This window comes from Capsicum annuum, chromosome 8 (assembly GCF_002878395.1).
Source record: "Capsicum annuum cultivar UCD-10X-F1 chromosome 8, UCD10Xv1.1, whole genome shotgun sequence".
NCBI classification, from domain to species: Eukaryota; Viridiplantae; Streptophyta; class Magnoliopsida; order Solanales; family Solanaceae; genus Capsicum; species Capsicum annuum.
In genome coordinates, this window is record NC_061118.1 from 168,615,681 (window position 1) to 168,633,024 (window position 17,344).

A 17,344-nucleotide genomic window follows, 5' to 3' on the forward strand; every position below is an offset into this window, starting at 1 on the left:
CTATATATATATATATATATATATATATATATATATATTTTAACTTAGTCAATTGGAAAAAGAAACATTAGTTATAAAAAATAATATTAATCGGATTACGAAGAATAATAACGAGCTAGGAATTTGTTCCTTCATGTCATCAATTAAATAGAATTAGATGTTATTCCTCATCTGTTGTATCCTTTTCTAGTTGAAGAAAAAATCAACATGAGGTGAAATAATTGGAAGATAAACTCTTTGTGTTATTAGTGGCGGATTCAGAATTTATATTTATATTGTGGATTAAATGTATATCTTTGTACGGTCGCGACAGACTTTATTAGTATTTACTACTAAACATTGGACTTATAGTAATGATTTTTTTGAGCAACGGTTATATTGTTCCAACTATATGAATTTCTTCCCAATGTTCCTGCATTCAAGAATTTGATTGGGATTCTATTATTCTAATAAGATTTCTTACCCATATACACAATATATATCCACTTTCAAGGTGCTAAATTCTTGTTCTTTTAGATATTCCTTAAATTTTCACTACATCTCATGATTTTCCTAAGAATTTGTGTGTTAATTGATTGAGTAATCTATAATGCCCCATAAGATATGTTTGGAAGTATATTTTGTCTTCCAATTTTTGATTCAATTATAAAGGTTCTTTAATCTTATAAGATAGAAGATATTAAAATTATCAATATCTTACAAATTTACAATAATATATATTACGTATATTGTCTCGAAAATAAATAAATATTTTATGGAATTAAGTTGGTGACAGATTTAAAATTTTACGTAGCGGTTGATATAGAGAGTTGTTTGTATCCTTTATTTCTCTTAAAGGATCCAAGACACGTTACTCACATTCTCTTGATAATAATAAATTGACATTTGTACGATTTTTGAACTTTCCAGTGTCCCCAATATGGAAAACCTTGCTTGCAACTAAGGTTTTTAAATTTATTTTCCCATTTATTGGGGGTTAAGGGATAATTTGATTACACTATGCACAAGCAAGCACATACATGTATTGATTTTTAGCAATATCAGACTTTTAGCTGATTAATCATTTATTTAAAGTAAAAATTCCTTTTTTTTTTCTTTTGGTTGGGTATGGAATTGATGTATGCCTTATGTCTCTCTTCTTCACTTCTTGATGATGTTTAAAGGATTCTTCTACTAGACTCATAATTTTGCAACTATCACTATCCACCCATAAGCATAATTCCCTCTTCCTATTTGCTTCAAGTACAAGCCACTCTTAGATTCATTACCTAAAGTTAAAAGAGTTAAAAGTAATATATATCCCCCGTGTAAAACTATCAGGTCATTCAACGGATATCTACAGATAATTCTTACTAAAACGTGAAATTTGTAATCTTGAAAATAAGACAGTTGATTGTTATCTGCTGCAAGAAGTAGAGATGACCTAATAATGTAAAAATTCCTGACGGTGTATATAACTTAAACTTAAACTCAACTTTAATAGTAGAGTCCAAGAATCATCTTTATATAGTGACCTCTTAGAATTCTTTTCTTTTGCTAGCTAGCCACCCAAAAACTCTCTTAAAAAATATAAAATAAAATTAGAACCATGAAGTGCAATGAGATATCTCATTTTAGCCACCCTCAACACAAGCTAAGCTATGAATACTCAGAATTTCCATTCAAATGTGATGGTTGCAAGGAAGTAGGCATAGGGTCACGTTACAAATGCACAAATTGTGACTATGATTTACATATGCATTGTGCAATTCCTTCACCTTCAATTACACATCCATTTTACACAAAGTGTTCTTTCCAATTCCTCTCTCGTCCCCCGGGGAACGTGCCGCGATACTGCAATGCTTGTGAGAAGGATATTACTGGATTTTTGTACCATTGTAGGTCTTGTGGATTTGATCTTCATCCATGTTGTGCTAAGCTTCCTATGGTGCTTGATGATGGGGATGTCAAGCTTTACTTGTATAGAAAGGTATGCAATATTTGAAAAATAGCTATGGTTATGGAATTTCAAGTTTTACAAATGATACTATCCTAGAGTTTCAATATATACAAGCAAAGTTTCAGGATACAACTATATATGAAATTTCACTTGTAAAAACTAACACTTCGGATAATGACTATTTTCTCAAAAACATGACCAAAAGGTGGTCAATTGACACTATTTCCTTAGATTAGTTTGGCCAATAACGGCCCAATTTAGTTGACTATCCTGGATCAATGTAATTAAAATTTAAAGTTGAATCAAACTTACTCATATATAGATGTTGAATTTGATACTTTTTTGTTAGTGTTTAGGTAAATATTTTAATTGTAAAAAAATTTGTCTCTGTCTCCTGATGGGAAGTCCGTTTGGCATTTTAGCTTCTTGGCTTTTAATTGAGAGTTGATAAATTTTCTGGTCAGATTTATTTTCTAAGTAATCAGTCATAAATTTTGTAACTTTACAGTGATAAAACCTAATTTAATTACTTCTATAATAATAAAAACCTCATAAACTAAAGGACAACTGGGGAAATCAACTTCACATATGTGCTCTCACCCTTCCTACAGTATACTCTATCCCCTCAGTGGGGCAGTTTGTTAGATGTTAAGGAAGACTACTGTGAGGTTTCATCATGTAGAAGTTGGACCAATTAACTTTTGCGGGTCTATAGTTTTTCGTTTTTCATCCAGTAATTGGCTCCCTCTAGGTTTAACTAGTTCGAATTCGTATAAAAAGTCTTAATTTAGGTAACGTTCTTTTAGTTTAAGGTGATTTTATTTTCAAAACTCGAACTTAAGACTTCTAATTCAACTTATCAAAGTATCTGAGTTTAGTTTAATTTTAAATAGAATCAACTTGGTCTAACATCTTTTTATCCACAACTCTTATGGCCACTAAGTGTTGTTTCTCAATTGGTCACACTAAAAGTGTAATAGAGATGTAGTTTAACATCGACGTCTCAATCTAATAGTTCCATTTTATTTTTCAGTTCAGTAAATTAACTTCAACATTCAAGAATGTAAAATCTAAGATGAGTTCTGCAAGTTCAATTAAATTCATTGGAGTATTATTTATTCTGAATTTGCTAACTTTAAATCTTGAATCCGTAACGACAGGTAAGTGCATCATGCCACAGGTGCGGAAGGAAAGGAAGAAACAAAAGCTGGAGTTACAGATCAACATGCAAGAAGTACAATTTGCACGTGGCATGTGTCAAAGAGATGCTTGTTGATAGTTGGCATGAAATCTACTTTGGTCATGACAATAATTATAATAATAGTAATACTAATTATAGAAAATTGGAAAACAGGATCCCAAGTCTGAAAGGTACACTTCAAACTCATCATAAAAAAAGTAAAGGCAAAGCTCAAAAATGTTGTGAGGTGGCTGGTTTAGCTCTACAGTTTATTATATCTGCTGTTCTTGGCGACCCTACAACTCTTATTGCTGGAGTGGTTGGTTCACTAATGTCAAAATAATTCAAAATTAAATCAAATTGAGATTTTAGTTTCTGGTCAAGTTTGGAGACATATTCAGAGGGAGACTTGACTAAGGACATAATTAAGGAAGTTGGAGTAATAATTGTTATGATATGGGGGGAAACAAATGGTGGATGGTAGGATGGGGATGGGGGTGTGATATTCAACCACTAATGTAGAAATTTATGTATTTATTTATGAAACTTGCATATGTTCTAACGTTATTTCTATTTCTAAAAAATGCATGTTAGTTTTCTACGCATATACCTAATTCAATTCCTTTTCAATGGAAATAAATAGAGCCAGAGGTACGATTTCAGAAGCGAATTCAGAAAATGCCAAAATATTATTATTATTATTATTATTATTATTATTATTATTATTATTATGAATCAAACTTATGATTTCAAGTAGTTTTTGAATCCTCGTTGTCACTATATGAAAAAGTTTCTTATATAAGTTTCAACAAGTTATATAAAAAATAACTTTATATGGATATATATGATCGTTAACGCTTTCTATCAGCGAATATTTATACCACACAAATGGATACATAATATATTTTTGTACACACACTTTTATCACTTAATTATGCTTAATTAATACATGTATTCACTAAATTAAACCACTTAATTGAATTTAAAACCAATATTACAATGGAAACTTGACCTCAAAGAAGCATCAATAAACAAGAAACATGGCCCAAGTCTTCTCGAAATTGCAGCCCATTACTCTTTGTGTCTGTGGGTGTTTGATCCAATTTGAATGATTGAAAATGACCCAACATAGCTGAAGAAATTTCTTATTTTTCCCTTTTCTCCGAATATCTAAAGAATGTTTATTGACGAGTAAAAAAAGTAGTAGAAAAACTTCTTCGATGAGACAAGATTAATTTATTTTTGAAAAAAAAAAATTAGTCTCTCTATCTCACCTCTAATGTAGTGGTATCGACTGCATATACATTTCCTCCCTAGATCTCACTTTGTAGAAATATACTAGGTATGTAGTTGTTTTTGCTATTGTTCTATCCTAAAAATATTACTCTCTCGATTCACTTTTACTTGTTATGTTTCACTTCACGAGATTTAACTAATATTTAAAGTTAAATAGAATTAAATCGAGATGTTGAAAACCTATACAAAAGATGCTAGAAATTGCATGTACATTTTAAAATGTTAGTTAAAGTTCATAAAGTTTGACTTTCAATAAGTTAAATGTGACGAATAAAAGTGAAACCAATCGAGGAGGGAGTATAAGAAAAAGATAATTGTCATTAATATTATTGCAAAATATTGTAAAAGTAAAAACTAAAGCTTTTCATCTCATATACTACTACCTAGGACGCATGACTCAGATTCATGTATTAGATTTATCGAATGGAGATGTTTTATATTCCTTTGAACTAACTCTTTACAAGGAGAGGAAAAAGAAAAAATAGAAACATAATTTAAAAAATTGTAAATTTCATTCCTACCAAGTTTAGCTCAATCACTAAATGGCTGATTTGTAGTACTGGTAACTTTCCTTACAAAACCAAATTTTCGAAAATAATAGCCGTTAATAGCTTGTATTTTTTTTGTTTAAATAGATTCTCTTCAATCTTAATAATACAACTATAATCTTTGCGTAGATTTTCTTCTTCACAAGCAAAAGATTCACAAAATATTTGTAGATTTTTCTCTCTTTTCAATACAAGAGAAATTATATCTTTGTAAGAAAATAAATGACTTCCAAACGTTTTGCAGCTTGCAAACAATTAAGAAGAAAATGTCATTCGGATTGCATATTTTTACCATATTTTCCTCCAAATAATCCTCAAAGATTTTCTTATGTTCATAGAATCTATGGTGCTAGCAGTGTTGGAAAGATGCTCCAGGTACATATATTAAGTAGTATATTCTGTTACTCCTAGAAGAATCTAACTTATGTCTTGCTCCAAATATTTTAACTAAATTCGCACACAAAAACAAAAGTATTATTTTGAATATTTGTATCACATTCAATTTTCAGGATCTCTCTGAGTAAATTATATATTCCAACAATCATTTTATTTAGGTTATTTTATAATTCTAGCTGTTTCAATGACAAGTAATAAAGAAACAAGAACTATAGAAAGAAGTAATGTTTAACTTATTTATCCTATGTCTCCTACTTACTAGCTTGACTTATAACCTATGATAAATGAGCCCATATGTCAAAGAAGTCATAAAAATTACTAAGTTCCTTTATTAATTTAATTTTTTTTTTTGTGTATTAAATTGTAGCAAGTTGAAGAGCATCAACGAGGAGATGTAGCCGACTCATTGTATTATGAAGCATATTGGAGGATAAAGGATCCAGTTTATGGCTGTGTTGGAATCATTACTGCTTTACATGAAGAAATTTATCATGTACAATTCCAATTGGCTAAAGTACAAGCTCAAATTGACCTACTCTATCAAAATGGAGTTTATACTTTTGATTCTTAATTAATTGGTTTTACTAGCTAGAACTTGTTATGTAGAAGTTCTTTCTTGTAGCATTGTGTTTATGGAAACATTTTCGAGCATTTAATGAATTCTTTCTCATCTTGTGTTTGAAATTCACTTTGAATCCTGACTAATCTGTATTCTCTCTGCGTACAAACATCTAATTTGAATGACTGTATTTTGAAAATAATTCCAGATAATCGAATATTTTTATCATTTTTTCTCAATATATAAAGAAGGTTCTTTGATGACGAGTCAAATATTAGAGTCTTGAATTTCAATAGATCGTAATTGCAACAACAACCCCTTTGATGAGGACAATTAAAATGAACAAATTAGCTCTATCATGGAAACGTCATACTAGTAGACAAATAGAAAGCAGATTTATAGTCAGAAGGTAAAAGGAAAAGGGAAAGGAAGTACAAAAAAAAGCTTTATCAGTCAAGAAGTCAAGAAGTTAGTGTGACATCCAAGATGAATGAATCTCCAAACTGCTTTACCTTTTTTTTGTTTTTCCTTCTTATTTAGGTTTATTTTCTCTCTTTCTTTCCTTGTACATGAAAATTTTCCTGTTTTATGATACAATAAATAAATCAATTAAAATTCACAAGATTAACCTAAGCCAATGAAAAATGGACAATTAACGAGAAAAAAAGGTTCCGGCCTTAACATGAGGGGTACATCAACATATATAGTCATTTGCGATGTGAATTCGAATTAGTTTGAATACGCATGTCAATATTCTTAAGTATTAGGTAGTAAACCAATCAATCATTAACTAAGTCTAAATCTTAAATTAGTTGAATTCATTAGTTATTAGTTATACTCCCTCCGTTTCATAATAGTTGGTCCCTATTGACTTGTCACACCTATTAAAAAAATAATAATTAGGGTTTTATTTTACTAAATTAGCCTTATTAATTATGCTTTGAAAATATAAATTTGAGTAAATATACGTTGTTTAATCATTTAATGTTAAGGATAGCATTGGAAGAACATAATAAAATCCACTTGATTTCGTCAAAGGAACAACCAAATTGAAAGAAATATTTTTAAAAAGAAGGTCAACTAATTAAATGAAACGGAGGGAGTATATATTTTGCTCTATTCAAGTCAATTTCTTTCCAACACTAAATTAACAAAGAATGTTTCAATTAAAGTTCTTAGAATCAGTCACTTCATCCTATATGAATATACATAATTTTTTCAATTAAATAAAAAGAACCAATGATACATTAAAGATTCTCAACCAAGAAATGATAAATGGAAATTAACAAAGACCCAAAAAAAAACCTTAAAATAGAATAAAAAATAGAGTCAAAAAGGAGAAGCAACCATTTTAAAATCGAAACCTTGGTTAATGAAAGAGCAACCCCATCTACTACAACACATCCGTTGCTGGTAATAAATAAATAATCTATCTATACATACACAACACACTTATTGCCAATTTTAAAGAAAATGCACATCAGTTTATTCTTTGTTTGTAAAGAAAATGAACTTATACCATTTTAGTAGAGGACGTTACATGGCACAATGAGAGTACAACAACAAGAACATGTGTACAATTTCACAAGTGTAATCTAAAGAGGATGGTGTGTAGACAGACTTACCTCTCCCTTGGAAGATCACAATCAAGTAAAAACAGTTCAAAGTTGAACCAAACTTGATCATATATAGATGTTGAATTTATACGTTTTTGTTAGTGCTTAGTTAAATATTTTAATTGTGAAAAAATTTAGCTCTGTTTCCTGATAGAAAGTCCATTAGGCATTTTTGCGTTACTTAGCTTTTCATTGAGAGTTGATAGATTTTCTGACTAGATTTATTTTCTAAGTAATCAGTCATAAATTTTGTAGCTTTATAGTGATAAAAAACTAATTTAAAAGCTTTCATAATACTAATAAAAACCTCTCATAAACTAAATGACAAATGGGGAAATGAACTCCACACGTGCTCTCACCCTTCCTACTATATACTCTATTCCCTCGGTGGGGCAGTTTGTTGGAGGTTAAGGATGACTACTGTAAGGTCTCATCATGTAGAAGTGGGACCAATTAATTTTCATGATCTATGTTTTTTCATCTAGTAATTGGCTCCCTCTAGGTTTAACTAATTCGAATTCCTATAAAAAATCTTAATTTAGGTGACAGTTCTTTTAATTTAAAGTGATTTTATTTTCAAAACTTGAACTTAAAACTTCTAATTTAACTTGTCAAAGTATTTGAGCGTAGTTTAATTTTAAATAGAATCAACTTGGTCTAATTTCCTTTTTATCTACAGCAGCTGGCCGACTTTCTTCAGCTTTATAACTTGACATTCTTCCCTGAGTCCTGAGATTATAGATTTCACAAATGATAATCAAAGTAGAAGAAATATCAACCATTGTAATCAACACAAATAATGTGGAAATTCAAGTTTAGTTACCTAAATAAGTCCCAAGGCAATTCAAAATGAGTAGGCACTTCCATAAGACCATGTTTGGCATAAATGCTCCTATAAACCAGCCTTGCTGACGGCTTTCCGTCAGCAGCTGGCCGGCTTTCTTCAACTTTCACTGTATAACTTAACATTCCTCCCTGAGATAATAGAATTCACAAATGACAGTGAAAGCTAATTTCTGTAATCTCTCAGTAAAGTTATGTTATTATATAAAATATATGTATATGTGTGTGAATGGATCAACTTTAGCAAAATCTTAGTCCATAAAAGTGATGGGAAAAACAAAATGTGTTGTGGAAAAAGTAGTTAGTTGAGCAGAGGTAAATGCAGCAAAATTCATGACACTTTTTTCAGGGAATTGAAGATACTTTTTTCATCATACACAGACATGAAAGTAAATTGCATAGTTCAAATTAACTTAGACAATTTTTTCTCATAGAGTTACTCGATATCTGTTTGAACAGAATTATTAAATGTCTGTACTGGTAGAAAATAATCTATAACATGTAGCCCAATGAAATAATCGAAGCAACTTTATAAGCATTATTACTATCTATTTAGACATGCATTTAGTCCAAGTAATTATAGGGTCAGTCTTGGAGGTGAACCTTGCATGTGAGAAATGATCTGCAAAGAAAGTTGTTGAAGATGGATGAAAATTTATTGACGTTGGATTTTCAGCTATTTCCTCTTAATTTTGTTCATTTAATTAGAGGGCAAAACGTGGGAGTTTTAGGTAAGAATGATTGAAAAGGGCAGCTTCATGCACTAAAGCTATCGCTATGCGCGGCAACTTTAGCAGTTACTCCAAGGCTCCCGAAGAATTGAATGATTATATGACATAATTAAACAGACCAGAAAGATTTTTCGTAAGAATACGTAACAAGCTTTATGCCAATTAGAAAACAATTAAAAGGGAAATATTTGGAATGGTAAAAGAGTTATGTTGAGTTACATCTCTTTTAGATAACAATCTCGAACACGGGGAGGAAAACAAGTCCCCCATTCCATCGAATCTAGACTCTAATATCAATTGTAGATACTCTTATATGGTATGATATTATCCATTATCTATTCAACCAGTTACCAAATGTGAAACTTTTCTTGGCAAATCTAATAAGTTAATTGAATCTTAGTAGCTCAATTAGTTGATTTTGTGAATATTCACCTTGTTCATAAGAATTAAATTCTCCATCTTGTAATCCCTATCTGTATGTAATAATTTTCTTTCGAGTAATAATAAAAAATACTGTTTGTGCTAGAAATTTAGAATGAAGATGAATAGAGATACACTAAGAAAATTTATTTTTCCATGTTTCAGTTTTTTTATCCGTGAATTTGAACTCCATATGATATATGCCTCCAAAATTTATCTAAAGTTCTAAACCAATTGCCCAAATTTTAGGTGAGTTGATGACAATAATATTTCGTGACCTAAATTTGCGTACGAGTCAAATTAGTTTTGTACTAGTGAAGTTAATAACTCTTTAAGGGAGCGGTGGGAAAAAAAGGTTAGACCCTTGGATATGTAATATGTTATATCATGCACAAATTGTGACGAAAATGACAAACTTATAATCTATAATCTATATACTTAAATGTGTGAAATTCCAAAATTAATTTAAATTTTTTATGCTTCAGTAAAAATTTCCGCAATAGACAAAATGTCTTTTCACTTATTCCCTATAATTATTACATCATTATATTTATAATAAATAAAAAAATCTAAAATATATAGCAAAAAAGAAATATATGAAAATTTATTATTGATGATTTTTTTTTCTTCTTGTGTGCTTGAGAAAAGATTCTTAAATACAAAATAAGAGGAAAAAAAATAGAAAAATAAGAGGATACAAAATTCTACTTGCTTCATTGCCCCTTAAGCCACCAAAGAGAATTGGGCATGTCTTGTTTCATTGCCCCTAAAGGTCAATCCTCCAATGTTTATTAATTTCACCCAATCTTATCTTATTAATGTGATATCTTTGTGTTCCCATTCACTCTTTCGTGTTTAAACTAAAAATCGATTAGAGTTGGATTCATATATAATATGGAAAAGAATTATTTTTAAAGAGACACTTTCAATAGAATGTCATTCTTATAATTTTAATTCGAGATCTCTGTTTAAAATGAAAAAAATCTACCCACTAAACTATCACAATTCATGATTAAAATTCTATAACATACTCTATATTTTTTTCCAACTCGAGGTGTATAAGTTATATTTGTTATTTACCATAATATGGTCGGGTATGCCGAATTTGTATATTACAACAACAACTTCAACTAGAGTTCAAGTATAAACAAGAACACAATGAAGTATCAAATACCCTCAACACAAGATCAAAATGACCTTTCCAAGAGGTGTATTTATTTTTTAGGAAAAATAAGATGAAGCAGAAATTGAATAGGCCAAGTCGTCCGAATTCACGGAATTTCCTTAAGGAAATAATTCCCCTCACTGTACCCGAGGTTGTGGAATTTTTCCTCCCAGGATAAAATGGCCTTCAATCCGACTATAGCGGTACCTCAAATAGGCGGATTCTTCGAACGCACAGAACGCTTTGATTGATCACACAAAATATTTGTAAGGAAAAGAAGAGAGATTTTATTCTGAAAATTTCATTACATCAAACCTGTAGAGGAAGATAGGTTTTTATAGCCATAACATGCCTGTTCGAAAAGGTGGCATTGGTTCAACTTAGAGGTGTGGCTATTCTGAAATTGCATGGCTGTTTTTTCCCAAAACAGTACAGTATTTTTGCTGAAACATTACACCATTTCGCGAAACAGTGCACCAGTTCACTGGAATAGTGCATCTGTTACTATAACAGTGCATTTGTTCACTGGAGCAGTGCATCTGTTTACTGTAACAGTGCATCTATTCAACGTTCACTGAAACAACGCATCAATTCAGAAAAATATCACCAAAATGCATATAAATGGAGTATCGAACACAAAAAAAATATTTACTGTGTTATTTCCTTTGGTATTTTTCGAAATTCAAATAAAGTTTGTCCAAAAAGATAGATCTCATCGATCGACCATTTTCCAAATCCAAATCCAAATTCAAAGCCGAAGCCGAGCGACGACAACGCGAGGCATCATTTAGTTCTTGCCTCACTATCCATGTGGAGTTAGTGTTTCTCAATATAAACACTCTCAAGTTCTCTCTTCCACCAATGTGGGCGAAAAAGTAAACTTGCCAATTTGGGAGTACACTTTCCATTTTTAGTGTCTCCTTCCCTCCACCCTTTTACTCTTCATTTTTTCATTCACACTTCTTTCATCTCCTATGAACCCCACAATCCCCCACATGAATGGGAATGACTATTATTTGTAAAAGTTTTACGGAAAAGTATGTGATCATCAAGCAAAGACTGATTGCATCTGGATAAGTGGGTTTCTCTTTGAACTTTCCGTAGTGAACATGCATCGGATGCACTCGGACAATCGGTAGATTTGATATCTTTGAACCGTCGAGCTTTATTGTACATCTAGACAATACATGTCACACAACCAGTCTTTTATCGTTTATGGTTCCATGGTTTTATTCTTTTCATCCATGAACACCTCCCGGTTTCATGAGAGCTTAGAGAATATGCCTTTACTAACATTCTCCTTGAAGCAGCTTTCACTTCACCCTCGCATAGGTGATTTCTAAATGTTCAATCTTGTAGATTAAACTATTTGGTCAAATCTGCCAAATTTAGATAATCATTAAAAGACTTTTCACCTTAAGTCTTATCCTAGTTTACTGTACATTGTCTACATCATGAGAATGGGTTGGGTAATTGACAATGTTGAACCTGCCAGACACAACTTTGTTTGATCTCCTTAAATCTAGCTCTTGGGATCTTCAGTCTGCTAGGTAGAGTTACCGCCATGCTGACTTGTCCTAGGCCTTAAACCCATTCCCTTGGATGTCCTTTCCACTCCTCCTCTAGATAGGCCTTTTGTAAGTGGATCCGATACATTATCCTTTGACTTTACATAGTTAATAGTGATAATTCTACTAGAGAGAAGTTCCCTAACGGTATTATGTCTCCGTCGTATGTGATGAGATTTATCGTTGTACATCATGCTCCCTGCCCTACCTATTGCTGGTTGGCTATCACAGTGTATACATACTGGTGCCACTGGCTTGGGCCAATACGAAATATCTTCCAAGAAATTCTGGAGCCATTCTACTTCTTCATCGGCTTTATCTAATGCGATAAATTCAAATTCCATTGTAGAGCGAGCGATACAAGTCTATTTGGATGATTTCAAAGAAACTGCTCCTCCACCGATAGTAAATATATATCCACTTGTGAATTTTACTTCGTTTGATTCGGTGATCCAATTTGCATCACTATATCCTTCAAGTACTGCAGGATATTTATTATAATGCAAAGCATAATCTTGAGTGTATTTAAGATATCCCAAAACTCTTTTCAATGCCATCCAATGAGTTTTGTTGGGATTACTCGTGTATCGACTCAATTTACTGATAGCGCATGCTATGTCTGGTCGTGTACATTTCATTATATATATTAAACATCCCAATACTCTTGCGTACTCCAATTGTGAGTTACTTTCACCTTCATTCTTTCGAATTGCAAAGTTCACATCCAATGGAGTCTTGGCAATACCGAATTCCATATACTTGAACTTGTCAAGTACTTTTTCGATATAATGAGACTGTGACAATGCTAACCCTTATGGAGTTCGATGGTTTCTTATACCTAAGATCACATCTGCAACTCCAAGGTCTTTCATATCAAATTGGCTCTCGAGCATTCATTTTGTTGCATTTATGTCAGAAATATCTCTACTGATGATCAACATGTCATCCCCATATAAACAAACAATGACTTGGTGAGTCTTTAATATGTACACATTTATCACATTTATTTATCTTGAATCCGTTTGCCAACATGGTTTGGTCAAACTTTGCATGCCATTGCTTAGGTGCTTGTTTTAGTCCATAAAGTGACTTAACAAGTTTACACACCTTATTTTCTTTTTTTGGAACCACAAAACCCTCAGGTTGTTCCATGTATATTTCTTTCTCCAAATCTCCATTTAGGAATGCGGTCTTCATATCCATTTGATGGATTTGAAGATCATATACCGCTGCCAAGGCAATTAACATTCGAATCAAGGTTATCCTTGTTACTGGCGAGTATGTATCAAAGTAATCAATGCCTTTATTCTATTTGAAGCCTTTTACTACAAGTCTTGCCTTGTATTTGTCAATAGTACCATCCGCCTTCATTTTTCTTTTGAAGATCCATTTAGAACCTAAAGGTTTATTTTCAGGAGGAAGGTCAACCAATTCCCATGTATGGTTGCTTAAGATTGAATCTATCTCACTATTGACTGCCTTTTTCCAAAAGGATAAGTCTGACGATGAAATCGCTTCTCTAAACGTTTGAGGCTCATTTTCTAAGAGAAATGTTACAAAATCTGATCCAAACGAAGTTGACATTCTTTGACGTGTACTACGTCTTGGATTTTCTTCATTATGTACATTCTCATTTGGTTCATCTTGAGGTCGTTTAGATCCTCCACTAGACTGTTCATGTCTAATTTTATACGGGTAAATGTTTTCAAAGAATTAGCATTGTCTGATTCAATTACCGTATTTTCATTAATATCCGGATGTTCGGATTTATGAACCAAAAATCGACATGCTTTACTACTTTTAGCATATCCTATGAACACCCAGTCCACCGTTTTAGGTCCTATCTTAACCCTTTTAGGTATAGGAACTTGAACCTTCGCTAGACACCCCCACACTTTGAAATATTTCAAGTTGGGTTTCCTTCCTTTCCATTTTTTGTAAGGAATTGATTGTGTCTTACTATGGGGAACTCTGTTGAGTATACGATTGGCCGTAAGGATAGCCTCCCCCCATAAGTTTTGCGGTAAACCAGAACTTATAAGTAAGGCATGCATCATTTCCTTCAAAGTTCGGTTTTTCCTTTCCGCAATTTCAATAGATTGAGGTGAATATGGGGCCGTAGTTTGATGGATTATTCCATTCTCTACACATATTTGTGTAAAGGGAGATTCATATTCTCCACCCCTATTACTTCTTATCATTTTGATCTTTTTGTCTAACTGATTTTCAACTTCAGTTTTATATTGCCTAAACGCATCTATTGCTTCATCCTTACTATTTAGCAAGTAGACATAACAATATCTTGTGCAACCGTCAACAAAAGTTATGAAATACTTTTTTCCACCACGTGATAGTGTTGACTTCATATCACAAATGTCAGTGTGTATTAAGTCTAAGGGATTGAAATTCCTTTTAACGGACTTATAAGGATGCTTTGCATACTTCGATTCCACACACGTTTGACACTTTGATTTATTGCACTCAAAGTTTGGCAAAGCTTCTAAGTTAATCAGTTTTCATAATGTTTTGTAATTAACATGGCCTAAACGTTCATGCCATAAATCATAAGACTCAAGAAAATAAGAAGAATTTGAACTTTTATTTATTTCAACAGTCATTACATTCATCTTATAAAGGCCTTCGGTCAGATAGCCTTTCGCTACATACATTTCTCCTTTGCTAATTACAATTTTTCAAAAACGGTTACACATTTGAATCCGTTCTTATCTAGGAGTGAAACAAAAATTAAGTTCCTACGTAACTCCAGAACATATAACACATTGTTCAGTGTCAAGACCTTGCCGGAAGTCATCTTTAAGCAAATTTTTCCTGCTCTCTCCACCTTAGCAGTAGCGGAGTTAGCCATGTAGATCATTTCTTCTGCTTGAGCCGGAGCAAATAACGAAAACAACTCCTTGTTGGCACATACATGGCGGGTGGCACCAAAATCCATTCACCATTCGTGAGGATTCCCTACTAAGTTGCATTCTGAGAACATAGCATACAAATCATCACATTCTTTGTTGGATTCAATTATATTTGCTTGATCCTTTTTCTTGCCTTTCTTCGGGGCTCGATAATCTGTGGACTTATGGTCAATTTTGCCACAATTGAAGCATTTTCTCTTGAAGTTTTTCTTGGGTTGATTGCTTCCATGTTCAACTTTCTTTCTTTTCTTCGAATTGTTTTGGTCATCTTCTACAATATATTCTCCATTAATTGTAGAATTCCCTTTTGACCTTCTCTTGGCAGCTTTATTATCCTCTTCAATACACAGTCGGACAAGAAAATCTTCGACAGTCATCTCCTTGCGTTTATGCTTTAAGTGGTTTTTGAAGTCTTTCTACAAACGTGGTAGCTTCTCAACTATCGCTGCTACTTGGAAAGCAACATTCACAATTAAACCTACAAAACAATTTATGTGAGTATTAAGAACATTTTTAATTTGTTCAACTAAGGTATTTTTTAAAGATATATCTTTTTCTAGGAGATCATGTATGATGACTTGTAACTCCTGTACTTGAGAGAAAACAGATTTGCTATCTATCATTTTGAAGTCCAGGAACCGTGGAACAAGGAATTTCTTAATTCCCGCATCCTCCGTCTTATATTTTCATTCAAATGCCCCCCACAGTTCCTTTGATGTCTTGGTTTCACTATAAACATTGTAGAGGTAGTCTTGGAGACCACTCAGAATATAATTCCTGCAAAGGAAGTCTGAATGTTTCCAAACTTCTACAATAACGAAACGGTCTTTGTCCGAGGTGCCCTCGGGAACCTCAGGAGCATCTTCGCTAGTGAACCGTTGCAGACATAAAGTGGTGAGGTAAAATAACATCTTTTGCTGCCACTGCTTAAAGTCAATGCCTGAAAATTTTTCTGGCTTCTCCGCCGGTGCCATTGTTGGCGGAGAATTTATGCGACTTGATGTGGCAATATTAGTTGCCCCCACAGGCGTTGTCGCATCCATCATTTTACTTTCAGTTGCCATTTTTCTGTCAACACAAGACAAAAAATACTTAGTATTTTCAGAATACTACTTATAAAAATTAAGCAACTTTAAATTTTTCTTCTTGTTTCTAGTTAACAATGAAGTTTTTATGACTTCCAATTGTCAACCGAATGATCTTTAACTTGTGATAAAGTTTTTATGTCTTCAAATCACTAGTTAAGTTCAGGCAGAGTAGAAAGTAAAAACTTTAATCTCTAAAAACAAGCTTTACAGATTCTGTAATAGAAGTATTTCCTTAAGAATGTTATTTACCACAATATGGTCGGGTATGCAGAATCTGTATATTACAAAAATTTCAACTAGAGTTCAAGTATAAACAGAACATAATGAAGTATCAAATACCCTCAACACAAGACCAAAATAACTTTTTCAAGAGGTGTATTTATTTTTCAGAAAAAATAAGATGAAGCAAAAATTGAATAGGCCAAGTCGTCTGAATTCACGAAATTTCCTTAAAGAAATAATTACCCTCGTTGTACCCGAGGTTGTGAAATTTTCCTCTCAGGATAAAATGGTCTTCAATCCGACTATAGCGGTACCTCAAAAAGGCGGATTCTTCGAATGCACAGAACGCTTTGATTGATCACACAGAATGTTTGTAAAGAAAAGAAGAGAAATTTTATTCTGAAAATTTCATTACATCAAACCTGTGGAAGAAGGCAGGTTTTTATAGCCATAACATGCCTGTTCGAAAAGGTGGCATTGGTTCAACTTAGAGGTGTGACTATTCTGAAATTGCATGGCTATTTTTCCCCCAAACAGTGTAGTATTTTTGCTGAAACGTTACACCATTTCGCGAAACAGTGCACCAGTTCCCTGGAACAGTGCATCTGTTACTATAACAGTGTATCTGTTTACTATAACAGTGCATCTGTTCAATGTTTACTAAAACAACGCATCAATTCAGAAAAACATCACCAAAAATCCGAAGCCGAAGACAAGTCGAGCGAGCGACGACGACAGCGCGAGGCATCATCTAGTTCTTGCCTCACTATCCATGTGGAGTTAGCGTTTCTCAATACAAACAGTCTCAAGTTCTCTTCTTCCACCAATGTGGAAGAAAGAGTAAAC

The 17,344-nt window shown here is 32.6% G+C and overlaps 2 protein-coding genes across 2 annotated transcripts; both read left to right on the forward strand.

Moving 5' to 3' along the window:
- The first annotated feature begins 806 nt into the window (after positions 1-806).
- LOC107879991 lies at positions 807-3,686 on the forward strand. The gene is made up of 2 exons (XM_016726914.2): positions 807-1,969; positions 3,100-3,686. The coding sequence occupies exons 1-2, from the start codon at positions 1,589-1,591 to the stop codon at positions 3,460-3,462; spliced, it is 744 nt and encodes a 247-aa protein (XP_016582400.1). The 5' UTR covers positions 807-1,588; the 3' UTR covers positions 3,463-3,686.
- Positions 3,687-5,064: 1,378 nt separating this feature from the next.
- LOC107879531 (LOB domain-containing protein 24-like) lies at positions 5,065-5,930 on the forward strand. Its single transcript, XM_016726557.2, has 2 exons — positions 5,065-5,338; positions 5,727-5,930. Exons 1-2 carry the CDS (start codon positions 5,186-5,188, stop codon positions 5,928-5,930), a joined length of 357 nt encoding a protein of 118 aa, XP_016582043.2. The 5' UTR covers positions 5,065-5,185.
- The last annotated feature ends 11,414 nt before the right edge of the window (positions 5,931-17,344 follow it).

Excerpts from the sequence above, each read along its gene's own strand:
- LOC107879991 (XM_016726914.2), top strand. The coding sequence starts at position 1,589 with ATGAAGTGCAATGAGATATCTCATTTTAGCCACCCTCAACACAAGCTA. Across the intron at positions 1,970-3,099 it reads AGCTTTACTTGTATAGAAAG|GTAAGTGCATCATGCCACAG; the intron begins GTATGCAATATT and ends CCGTAACGACAG.
- LOC107879531 (XM_016726557.2), top strand. The coding sequence starts at position 5,186 with ATGACTTCCAAACGTTTTGCAGCTTGCAAACAATTAAGAAGAAAATGT. Across the intron at positions 5,339-5,726 it reads GTGTTGGAAAGATGCTCCAG|CAAGTTGAAGAGCATCAACG; the intron begins GTACATATATTA and ends ATTAAATTGTAG.